The 13,394-nt window shown below is 39.9% G+C and overlaps 1 protein-coding gene across 10 annotated transcripts in view; it reads left to right on the top strand.

The window, feature by feature from the left end:
- LOC139973478 (sister chromatid cohesion protein DCC1-like) overlaps nt 1-13,251 on the top strand; it is a 48,360-nt gene extending 35,109 nt beyond the window's left edge. The window contains exons 8-13 of one of the 10 annotated variants that reach the window (XM_071980192.1): nt 563-640; nt 3,249-3,334; nt 5,226-5,288; nt 6,020-6,665; nt 6,881-10,025; nt 10,861-13,251. In XM_071980192.1, the coding sequence (XP_071836293.1) occupies nt 563-640; nt 3,249-3,334; nt 5,226-5,288; nt 6,020-6,131 (339 nt within the window). In that variant the 3' untranslated portion in view covers nt 6,132-6,665; nt 6,881-10,025; nt 10,861-13,251. Of the gene's footprint in view, nt 1-562; nt 641-3,248; nt 3,335-5,225; nt 5,289-6,019; nt 10,026-10,070; nt 10,512-10,860 lie in introns of all 10 variants that reach the window. The other 9 variants (XM_071980191.1, XM_071980189.1, XM_071980188.1 and 6 more) reach the window with 9 other exon arrangements.
- The last annotated feature ends 143 nt before the right edge of the window (nt 13,252-13,394 follow it).

Genomic DNA, 13,394 nt, shown 5'->3' with positions numbered 1-13,394 from the left:
GACAAATGAGTGAATTCTTGTGAACTTTATAATTGATGTTTGTACAGCCACTCTTCATGTTGTGATTGCCTGTTAGTGAGTGAATTCTTGTGAACTTTATAATTGATGTTTGTACAGCCACTCTTCATGTTGTGATTGCCTGTTAGTGAGTGAATTCTTGTGAACTTTATAATTGATGTTTGTACAGCCACTCTTCATGTTGTGATTGCCTGTTATTGAATTCTTATCTTGTGAACTGTTTCATTAGAGCTTCAGTGGGGGTGTTTATCATGCAGTTATTCCAATGTTCACATGCCAACACTCATCGGCTATCCCTAGATGATATGTGAACTGCAATCATTGGCAATAATTTGATCATTTTTAGACTGCAGTTAAATACATTCAGGATAGATGGTTGGATTGGTATGACATAGGTTTACATTCAACACTATATTATGTCATCTTTTAGGATATTGCTTTGTTCCTCAGTTTTGTTTTATTAATGCACTTAAAGGTTTAATGTCATTACAAGAAAGTAAATATGATGGAAATGAATCTACTTGAAATTCTTCTTTTTTTACAGTTTAATTTATCAGAATTTCTTCAAGTTTGGCAACAAAGTGTTCCAGATGGAATGAGCACTCATGAAGATCAATTAAAGGTAACTATGGGCAAATATATTATTAGCAGTTTGAAGTGTCACTCAGTAGAATGTTATGTATGCCAGTGTTAGCGTGTCACTCAGTAAACATAATGTATGCCAGTGTTAGCATGTCACAAGTTCAGTAAAATGTTATGTATGCCAGTGTTAGAGTGTCACTCTGTAAAATGTAATGTACTGTATGTCAGTGTTAGAGTGTCACTCAGTAAACATAATGTATGCCAGTGTTAGCATGTCACAAGTTCAGTAAAATGTAATGTATGTCAGTGTTAGAGTGTCACTCAGTAAAATGTAAATGTATGTCAGAGTTAGAGTGTCACTCAGTAAAATGTAAATGTATGTCAGTGTTAGAGTGTCACTCAGTAAAATGTAAATGTATGTCAGTGTTAGAGTGTCACTCAGTAAAATGTAAGGTATGTCAGTGTTAGCATGTCACAAGTTCAGTAAAATGTACATTTCAGTGTTAGAGTGTCACTCAGTAAAATGTTATGTATGCCAGTGTTAGAGTGCCACTCAGTAAACATAATGTAGGCCAGTGTTAGCATGTCACAAGTTCAGTAGAATGTTATGTATGCCAGTGTTAGAGTGCCACTCAGTAAAATGTTATGTATTCCAGTGTTAGAGTGTCACTCAGTAAAATGTAAATGTATGTCAGTGTAAGAGTGTCACTCAGTAAAATGTAAGGTTTGTCAGTGTTAGAGTGCCACTCAGTAAAATGTACAGTAAGGTATGTCAGTGTTAGAGTGTCACTCAAAAATAAGACGACCTCTTTTGTACATCCAATCAACTTAACAACTTCATAAATTAATATCGAGAAAAGCTACAACCCTGAAATTTGTTAAGGGGTAAGAACTTTATACTTATTATTCAAGTGTAAAATCCTGACAGCTCTAACATGGTTTAAAAAATTGCATAAAACTCCTTCCTCATGCTGATTCGCAGCATGAAATAGCAACTTTAGAGCTGCACAACTTGCAAATATATTATAGGAAAGCATTGTAATCATTATTTTGTATTGTTTTGTACTAGACATAATTACCTCTGAAAGAATCAAGTACACTGAAGCAATGGTTTAGGAGCAATTTATCACTAAAAATAGCACATTTTGTAGTAATTTTTTTGTTGTTGAATATTTTGACATTTTTAAGTTGACCTAACTACACAAGACTATGTTTTTGTAGCCTAATTGTTTGTATTCCTGTTCTATGGGATGGACTCTATAGGCATCTGTAATAGAAAGGTAGTAGGATGTTTAACCGCTGAGAAATGAGACTTCAAAAGTCAAGAAAATGCCAGGGTGGCGACAAATTGCGGAATTTCAAAGTATGATAAATTGGCCAATTTTGAAGCAATGCAACAGAAATTTCAGAATATGCTTATTTCATGGTGTTCCAATCAAACAATAAATTTTGGAATTTGTAAAAGATGTGGAACTACAAAATACTCCAAAATTTGGTGATTTGATATGGAATGACCCTTTAAGGTATGCCAGTGTTACTACGTTAGGCTGAAGCTTAGTCTTGATATGTTGCCAGTGTTACTACGTTAGGCTGAAGCTTAGTCTTGATATGTTGTACATCAGTTTCTAGTAATATTTCTATAGCTTTTGAGGTTTTCTTTAAAATATGCTAAGACTCTGGAATGCTCCTTTAAGGCTTTGAGAGATGATGATGTCAGCTCCTGAGTGCAGGCCTTCATTTCAGTCTGTTGTGTTATAAAATCTTATCACTCAACCCATGGAGCTATAATCGGTTATAGTTCCATGCTCAACCCAAGCATTCCCTTCTAACTTCTTATTAACAATAGAGTATCCTTGGATGGAATTCAATATCATTTGTCCTTGACAAATTTGTAAACTGTCGTCATTTGAAGCCATCAACATCTTGTTTTACCATTGAGTTTTGTGTTGCATCTGAGCATGGAGCTATAAACCCAGGTTTATAGCTCCATGATCTGAGGAACAGAGTTAACAGTCTGTGTATTTGACTTTATAGTCAAACCTAAGTGAACTACTAAAGTACATTTAATGTAACTACAATCATGTAGGTTTACTAAATTACAATACATGTAACAATGTGTATGATTGGTGATGCAATTTGTAGTGTACATTGTAATGTAGTGGACAGTCAGACTCAGGACATGGACGTTCTTGCAATTCACTACTAATACAATGGAAAGATGTAGATATACCAGTGTGGATATACACTCAGTGTGGATATCCATTCAGTGTAGATATCCACTCAGTGTAGACAACCAGTCAGTGTAGATATCCATTCAGTGTGGATATCCACTCAGTGTAGATATCCATTCAGTGTAGACACCCATTCAGTGTGGATATCCACTCAGTGTATATCCATTCAGTGTAGATATCCACTCAGTGTAGATATCCATTCAGTGTAGACACCCATTCAGTGTGGATATCCACTCAGTGTATATCCATTCAGTGTAGATATCCACTCAGTGTAGATATCCAGTCAGTGTAGATATCCACTCAGAGATATCCATTCAGTGTAGATATCCAGTCAGGGTAGAATTCTTCATGCATAACATTAGTCATGAAGGTACCTAGTCAAGGCTGTATGAATTGATCTGATTTTCTGATTCTCAGGGCCTGGCCCTCGTTGATCGAGCAAGCAAACCGCAAGTGGTTTCCCTTTTCAAAGCAACATCGCTTCCAGAAAATGAAAGAGAAAGGTGAGTGGAGGAGGAATTTTTTTTTCTTTTATCCTTTGTTCTGGCTGCAAAGTATTTAATTGCAAAGCTATTCTAATTTTTGGAGTGAATGGGCATAAAGGCTTTAGTCAGTGAAAGATAACAAAGAACTTAGTTGAATATTTTGTAAACATTTCATTCACCACAAACTGTTTGAGACATAGATGTTGGTTGTTTCAAATTGATTGGCCCAATGTAGTTTTTAGCTCATGCTGGTGTGAGCTATTGTTACAGTGCGGCGTCTATCACTCTATCCGTCAACAATTGGTAAAACCGCTCCCACTCACACAGTGTTTGATGGAATTTCATGAAACTTGGACGCAAGGATCATTGGGTATAGGGCCATCAGAGATGGTCCGAAATTTGGGGTCAAAGGTCACCTGTGGGACGTAATGGGCCATTTTGTAGAAATACGCAAAATGCTTCTTCTCCTACAGATTCCATGGTACAATGTTGAGGGTTTGTCACGATAGTACTATGGAAGTTTTACCTTCAGGGTGTTCATGAATTTGAGATCAAAGATCAACTAGGGGTCTTTTGTGGCCCAGGCCTCGGCCCTATATTTTCAAATTGCTCCTGTTCATACAGTGTATGGCCAGTTATAATTAAACTTGGTCACAACGTTCCTCGGGATGAGGGTTATGAGGGGTGTTCGGAAAATTGAGGTCAAATGTCATTTAGGGGGTCATCAGGGGTCATTCTTTGTAATATTTTCGAATATCTCAATCTCCTCAAGATTTTGATGGATCATATTCAAAGTTGAACTGATGATTGTTGGATTGTGTATGAATAAGATGATGCCTAATAATTTTTGATCAAAAGTTAATTAATTACAATTAATCCCCATTGTTTAAAAAAATCTGAGCCTTCACCTTTTGCCGAAGCTCCTTTAATTTGTCTCCCAGTCTCTGCAGTGTTTGTTTACATTTGTGGTTAAGCTCTGCAGAGGCTGTTAGTGGAATTAAAGCAGGACTGGGAGTTGTTATTAACTGTTGAACTGTAAGCATGAGAGCCCAATAGCCAATCAGCACTTGCCGATTCTTAGAAGTCTTTGAGCCTGGGATATGTAGGCAGCCAACCAAAATTTTGGCAAGGAGTGATTCAGGTCTGCTCAGGTAGAGGGGAGAAAGTTTAAAAGGGTAGGTCAGTGGTATTGTTTGAGAGAGTGGGTAAAACAGGATTTAAAGGGGGAAAATAGGAATTATAGCCAGTGGTGTGTGGCCAGTATTCTGCTAACGGAGGGGGGGGGGGTTATCCCTCATGGGCCCAAAATTGGTGGAATCTGAAAATGGCCTGAAATTTGGTGGGCCATAAAGTTTTGTGGGCCCTACATTTTTAAGCTCGAAAAGGTATGAGCTTCTGCACCATTGGTGCTCTAGTTTATATTTATTAACCTTCCAAAGATATTTCATATGAATTTAGTGGTAAATGGCTTACAGTCTGCAGAGCTTTTAATAGTTGATAGTTTTTGTGAAATTATAGGTTAACAGGGCTTGAAAAACCCCTTACTGATGGCAACAATGCATCAGTTGAATGTTTGATAGTGCTAGCAGTACATTTTTTATTCACCTACTTAAAGTGTCAGTCAACTAGTCTGTAAGATAGCAGGAAAATAGCTTCCCATTGTATCTTGTAATCTCTAGCACCTGAAGCTTTGGTATCAGAGGATTAATTCTAAGTACATTCTAAGAAACATTAAACAGAAAGCTGGTGCCCTTTAATCATTTAATCATGTGCCATCAGTCTCTTTCATGTATTTCTGTGTGCACTCCAAGTACTTGTTCATTTATAATGGGACATATGACACATGCTTGCTGGCTTTGCATAATAATGAAGCAAAATAAAAGAGACAAATATGTTTGTCATCTCACAGGTTCAACTATTTATTTAAGATCAAGGATCGCTGGACAATGGATGACATTTATCCCTACATTGAGTAAGTAATCTGGGATTCCTTCATTTATCCCTACATTGAATAAGTAATCTGGGATTCCTTCATTTATCCCTACATTGAGTAAGTAATCTGGGATTCCTTCATTTACCCCTACATTGAGTAAGTAATCTGGGATTCCTTCATTTATCCCTACATTGAGTAAGTAATCTGGGATTCCTTTATTTATCCCTACATTGAGTAAGTAATCTGGGATTCCTTCATTTATCCCTACATTGAGTAAGTAATCTGGGATTCCTTCATTTATCCCTACATTGAGTAAGTAATCTGGGATTCCTTCATTTATCCCTACATTGAGTAAGTAATCTGGGATTCCTTCATTTATCCCTACATTGAGTAAGTAATCTGGGATCCCTTCATTTATCCCTACATTGAGTAAGTAATCTGGGATTCCTTCATTTATCCCTACATTGAGTAAGTAATCTGGGATTCCTTCATTTATCCCTACATTGAGTAAGTAATCTGGGATTCTTTGGTTTTCATTTGTACATTACATGGCATTATACCACTTCATATTATCGCTGCATTGAGTAAGTAATCTGGGACTGTTGCATGTAGGGTTAGTCAACCGTACCTCGTTCATGAATGTAGTTATTCCATTATATTCCTTCTTTCTATAGCAATGTTTGACTGATTTTTCTTCTAAATTTATGTGTTTAAACTTGAAAGTTATGATTTAATGTTTGTGTTCAACCAGATGGATATTTCTTTTTCAGAAATTTAGCAGAAGATAAATTAAAGATTGGAGCATTGCTGCAGAAATATGCAAGAACTTCCACTGGTCCAGAAGGTATAAGGGAGTATAACAGTAAAAGGCCTGTGACTTGACTTGGTTCATGAAGAATACAAAGAGTTCAAAGGATTCAATTCTAGTAGTGGATGTGTTTGGGAGTCTTAAGGAGGGAAGAAAGAAATCAGTGGACTTGCTTCCAGTAGTACATGGGATGGAAGGAAAAGAGAAGATTTGATTGAATTCAGCAGACCAAGCTATGTCAGTGCCACGGGATGTACAGAAATCTGATAAGGAGCCATTGGCAGAGAACAATGAATTGAACTGACTAGCTTCCATTAGTCTGTGAGCTGCAGACATATATAAGACAATCTGAGGATGATGATTGGTCAAGTACAGACATGTGATATGTTTGACATAATAATAATAAAGGTGAAGGAGACTAGGATGATGTACATGCTTAAAGAATAGGAAGGGTCAAATGTACAGAGTTTGTACATGAGGTGGGCAGCAGGGGCATATAGGACTTCATGGTTTGTACATGAGGTGCCTGGTAGGGGCATATAGGACTTCATGGTTTGTACATGAGGTGGCTGGTAGGGGCATATAGGACTTCATGGTTTGTACATGAGGTGGGTAGCAGGGGCATATAGGACTTCATGGTTTGTACATGAGGTGGGTAGCAGGGGCATATAGGACTTCATGGTTTGTACATGAGGTGGCAGGTAGGGGCATATAGGACTTCATGGTTTGTACATGAGGTGGGTAGCAGGGACATATAGGACTTCATGGTTTGTACATGAGGTGGGTAGCAGGGGCATATAGGACTTCATGGTTTGTACATGAGGTGGCAGGTAGGGGCATATAGGACTTCATGGTTTGTACATGAGGTGGCTGGTAGGGGCATATAGGACTTCATGGTTTGTACATGAGGTGGGCAGCAGGGGCATATAGGACTTCATGGTTTGTACATGAGGTGTCTGGTAGGGGCATATAGGACTTCATGGTTTGTACATGAGGTGCCTGGTAGGGGCATATATGACTTCATGGTTTGTACATGAGGTGGCAGGTAGGGGCATATAGGACTTCATGGTTTGTACATGAGGTGGCAGGTAGGGGCATATAGGACTTCATGGTTTGTACATGAGGTGGCAGGAAGGGGCATATAGGACTTCATGGTTTGTACATGAGGTGGCTGGTAGGGGTATATTGGACTTCATGGTTTGTACATGAGGTGGCTGGTAGGGGCATATAGGACTTCATGGTTTGTACATGAGGTGGCAGGTAGGGGCATGTAGGACTTCATGGTTTGTACATGAGGTGGCAGGTAGGGGCATATAGGACTTCATGCTTTGTACATGAGGTGGCAGGTAGGGGCATATAGGACTTCATGGTTTGTACATGAGGTGGCTGGTAGGGGCATATAGGACTTCATGGTTTGTACATGAGGTGGCAGGTAGGGGCATATAGGACTTCATGGTTTGTACATGAGGTGGCTGGTAGGGGCATATAGGACTTCATGGTTTGTACATGAGGTGGCTGGTAGGGGCATATAGGACTTCATGGTTTGTACATGAGGTGGCTGGTAGGGGCATATAGGACTTCATGGTTTGTACATGAGGTGGCTGATAGGGGCATATAGGACTTCATGGTTTGTACATGAGGTGGCTGTAAAGATGTGTTAAAACAAAGTTGGCCACTGGATCTGTTTTGGCTACTGCAGATGTGTACACAATACCATGATGTAGGATCACATTGACATGGTTCAGGGCAATGGATAATCTAGTACCTTAAACCAATGTATCATGTACATGCAATATATCATGTAATACAGTATTAACCACATCTTAAAGCAAAAGTTCAATAATTCCGACCTCATTGTTTGGAATGAAACTTCACCAGTGAAGGCTGATGAAGCAACTGTTGTATGGTTTGAGCAGCGATATCATCTTAAAACTCAAAATACCTGAAATATCTGCTTTAAAGGTCAATAGTTCAAACATTTATTATACAAGTGAATAGTTGTAGCCTGTTCCTTTAGTAAGAAGGAAACTTAGAATATCACTGTTTAAAGAATGGTCCAGAAAATACCCACATCACCAAAGCATATACATATCTGATTTACGTGTTGAGAAAATGACATTTCAAACTTACCACCCGCCTCCACATATTTAACATGAATATGGTTGTGACATCACAGATTCACTGTGTCCAGACAGCCTTAATTATTTGAGGGCTTTATCCCTGGGCTTACTTTTAAAAACCTTTACTAGCTATTACAGTATTACAGTACATGGTCCACCTAGATTGGAGATATGTCTGTAATGAGGTACATGGTCCACCTACAGTAGGATGGAGATATGTCTGTAATGAGGTACATGGTCCACCTACAGTAGGATGGAGATATGTCTGTAATGAGGTACATGGTCCACCTACAGTAGGATGGAGATATATCTGTATGAGGTATATTATCCACCTACAGTAGGATGGAGATATGTCTGTATGAGGTACATGGTCCACCTACAGTATGATGGAGATATATCTGTATGAGGTATATTATCCACCTACAGTATGATGGAGATATGTCTGTAATGAGGTACATGGTCCACCTACAGTATGATGGGGATATGTCTGTAATGAGGTACATGGTCCACCTACAGTAGGATGGAGATATGTCTGTAATGAGGTACATGGTCCACCTACAGTAGGATGGAGATATATCTGTATGAGGTATATTATCCACCTACAGTAGGATGGAGATATGTCTGTATGAGGTACATGGTCCACCTACAGTATGATGGGGATATGTCTGTAATGAGGTACATGGTCCACCTACAGTAGGATGGAGATATGTCTGTATGAGGTACATGGTCCACCTACAGTATGATGGAGATATATCTGTATGAGGTATATTATCCACCTAGATTGGAGATATATCTGTAATGAGGTACATGGTCCACCTACAGTATGATGGGGATATATCTGTATGAGGTATATTATCCACCTAGATTGGAGATATGTCTGTAATGAGGTACATGGTCCACCTACAGTAGGATGGAGATATGTCTGTATGAGGTACATGGTCCACCTACAGTATGATGGAGATATGTCTGTAATGAGGTACATGGTCCACCTACAGTAGGATGGAGATATGTCTGTAATGAGGTACATGGTCCACCTACAGTAGGATGGAGATATATCTGTATGAGGTATATTATCCACCTAGATTGGAGATATGTCTGTAATGAGGTACATGGTCCACCTACAGTAGGATGGAGATATGTCTGTATGAGGTACATGGTCCACCTACAGTATGATGGAGATATGTCTGTAATGAGGTACATGGTCCACCTACAGTAGGATGGAGATATATCTGTATGAGGTATATTATCCACCTAGGTTGGAGATATGTCTGTAATGAGGTACATGGTCCACCTACAGTATGATGGAGATATGTCTGCAATGAGGTACATGGTCCACCTACAGTAGGATGGAGATATGTCTGTAATGAGGTACATGGTCCACCTACAGTATGATGGAGATATGTCTGTATGAGGTATATTATCCACCTACAGTAGGATGGAGATATGTCTGTATGAGGTACATGGTCCACCTACAGTAGGATGGAGATATGTCTGTATGAGGTACATGGTCCACCTACAGTATGATGGGGATATATCTGTATGAGGTACATGGTCCACCTACAGTATGATGGGGATATATCTGTATGAGGTATATTATCCACCTAGATTGGAGATATGTCTGTAGGAGGTACATGGTCCACCTACAGTAGGATGGAGATATGTCTGTATGAGGTACATGGTCCACCTACAGTAGGATGGAGATATGTCTGTATGAGGTACATGGTCCACCTACAGTAGGATGGAGATATGTCTGTAATGAGGTATATGGTCCACCTACAGTAGGATGGAGATATGTCTGTATGAGGTACATGGTCCACCTACAGTAGGATGGAGATATGTCTGTAGGAGGTACATGGTCCACCTACAGTAGGATGGAGATATGTCTGTAATGAGGTACATGGTCCACCTACAGTAGGATGGAGATATGTCTGTAATGAGGTACATGGTCCACCTACAGTAGGATGGAGATATGTCTGTAATGAGGTACATGGTCCACCTACAGTAGGATGGAGATATGTCTGTAATGAGGTACATGGTCCACCTACAGTATGATGGGGATATATCTGTATGAGGTACATGGTCCACCTACAGTATGATGGGGATATATCTGTATGAGGTACATGGTCCACCTACAGTAGGATGGAGATATGTCTGTAATGAGGTACATGGTCCACCTACAGTAGGATGGAGATATGTCTGTAATGAGGTACATGGTCCACCTACAGTAGGATGGAGATATGTCTGTAATGAGGTACATGGTCCACCTACAGTATGATGGGGATATATCTGTATGAGGTATATTATCCACCTAGGTTGGAGATATGTCTGTATGAGGTACATGGTCCACCTACAGTATGATGGGGATATATCTGTATGAGGTATATTATCCACCTACAGTAGGATGGAGATATGTCTGTAATGAGGTACATGGTCCACCTACAGTAGGATGGAGATATGTCTGTATGAGGTACATGGTCCACCTACAGTATGATGGGGATATATCTGTATGAGGTACATGGTCCACCTACAGTATGATGGAGATATGTCTGTATGAGGTACATGGTCCACCTACAGTATGATGGGGATATATCTGTATGAGGTACATGGTCCACCTAGATTGGAGATATGTCTGTAATGAGGTACATGGTCCACCTACAGTAGGATGGGGATATATCTGTAGGAGGTATATTGTCCCTAACCTGTAATAACCTGCCTATATGAAAACTAAAGAGACCTGTTACTATGCTTGATGCATACACCATGTATGAAGTTCATTCAGGCTTTACCTATGAAGTTGTCAAGTTTACAAAGTTCTCAGATTTTGACCACCTGTGAACTCAAATGGCCTTGGATCTCTTCAAAAAAACAACAAATTTGTTCATGGAAGTTCATAGAAGCTTTGCTTGAAAGGTATAGAGTGAAATATGTTGCAGAAGTGGCCTCTGATGACCTTAAATGACCTTTGACCCCTATGAAGAAAAGTAGGGTTCTAGCACTACATTTGATGCACATACTATGTATGAAGTTCATTCAAGCTTTGCTTATGAAGTAAATACTTTTCTAGATTTTTAGACTTTGAACTTGGGTGATCTCGAATGACTTTTGAAGAAGAAAGTATATTAAGCATGATAGGAATCAGACCTGTGGAATGTATCAGTGGTTTGTTAATGATCATCTACCATTAACACATGACCATTATTCACTCAAATGTTGGACTCAGTTTTAGAAACCAGCGAAATGGAGGTTTCTAAGCAAATGATTGAATGTCAAGAAATGAAGGTGGTTTCACTGTAAGAAGATGTACAAGGGAGATTCAGAATCTTGCCTGTTGTGAAGGAATTTTTGTTTTCTTGTTTTATTATTTTCATTTCCCCAAAATGTTGAGACATTGACTTTGGCAATCCTTAGATATCTTATTTCTATGCACTCTTTACATAAAAGAGGTATTGAGAATTTGTAATCTAGTAGCCATCTTAAATACATAATATCTACTTTATTAATTGCTTGTCTTCCTCTCAGTTATCTTAAACAACCTAATTAGCCATTCCATCTGTTGACGTTCCCAAAAATACAGGTCACTCTCAAAGATACCAGAATGTCCTTCACATTATTTCTTTTATTTCTTGAGTGGCAAGTGGTAGCAGGATGTTAAGAAACTGAGGTCAGACTTAGGTGGGGAATGGTTGCACCATGGAGTGGTAAGGAGCAGAGTGAGTGGTTAGTGGTAGCAGGACATTCATAACATGAGGTCAGACTGAGGTGGGGAATGGTTGCACCATGGAGTGGTAAGGAGCAGAGTGAGTGGGTAGAGGTAGCAGGACATTCATAACATGAGGTCAGACTGAGGTGGGGAATGGTTGCACCATGGAGTGGTAAGGAGCAGAGTGAGTGGGTAGAGGTAGCAGGACATTCATAACATGAGGTCAGACTGAGGTGGGGAATGGTTGCACCATGGAGTGGTAAGGAGCAGAGTGAGTGGCTAGTGGTAGCAGGACATTCATAACATGAGGTCAGACTGAGGTGGGGACGGTTGCACCATGGAGTGGTAAGGAGGAGAGTGAGTGGTTAGTGGTAGCAGGGCATTCATAATATGAGGTCAGACTGAGGTGGGGAATGGTTGCACCATGGAGTGGTAAGGAGCAGAGTGAGTGGGTAGAGGTAGCAAGACATTCATAACATGAGGTCAGACTGAGGTGGGGAATGGTTGCACCATGGAGTGGTAAGGAGGAGAGTGAGTGGTTAGTGGTAGCAGGACATTCATAATATGAGGTCAGACTGAGGTGGGGAATGGTTGCACCATGGAGTGGTAAGGAGCAGAGTGAGTGGGTAGAGGTAGCAGGACATTCATAACATGAGGTCAGAATGAGGTGGGGAACGGTTGCACCATGGAGTGGTAAGGAGCAGAGTGAGTGGTTAGTGGTAGCAAGACATTCATAATATGAGGTCAGACTGAGGTGGGGAATGGTTGCACCATGGAGTGGTAAGGAGCAGAGTGAGTGGGTAGAGGTAGCAGGACATTCATAACATGAGGTCAGAATGAGGTGGGGAATGGTTGCACCATGGAGTGGTAAGGAGGAGAGTGAGTGGTTAGTGGTAGGAAGACATTCATAATATGAGGTCAGACTGAGGTGGGGAATGGTTGCACCATGGAGTGGTAAGGAGCAGAGTGAGTGGTTAGTGGTAGCAAGACATTCATAATATGAGGTCAGACTGAGGTGGGGAATGGTTGCACCATGGAGTGGTAAGGAGCAGAGTGAGTGGGTAGAGGTAGCAAGACATTCATAACATGAGGTCAGACTGAGGTGGGGAATGGTTGCACCATGGAGTGGTAAGGAGGAGAGTGAGTGGTTAGTGGTAGCAGGACATTCAATACCTGTTGATCACAAGACGAGGTTCTGTCAAACAAGAACAAGCGATGATCAGAAGAAGCAGCAGAAATCAAATAACCAAGTAGAAATTTTTTACTTCAGTTTCAAGGATCTTAGTTTTGGAATCCAGTCTATTCCTCCATATCGATATTGAGTGAATTTTTGTTACAACATTTATTTTGGACTAAAAGATTTGTGCAATTGTGTGTGTATGTGTCTTTTCATTCTATGGTTAGGTTAATCTTATCCTGATCATATTGTTCAAGATGGAATTTAAATAAAACGGTAAGCAGTATCGCATCGTAAAGCAAAGTACGTTTAGAGTTTCACTGTTTGGCAAGACAAGTGC

The sequence above is a fragment of the Apostichopus japonicus genome, chromosome 9, assembly GCF_037975245.1.
Source record: "Apostichopus japonicus isolate 1M-3 chromosome 9, ASM3797524v1, whole genome shotgun sequence".
Lineage (NCBI taxonomy): Eukaryota > Metazoa > Echinodermata > Holothuroidea > Aspidochirotida > Stichopodidae > Apostichopus > Apostichopus japonicus.
This window is presented reverse-complemented; position numbering and strand designations above follow the sequence as displayed.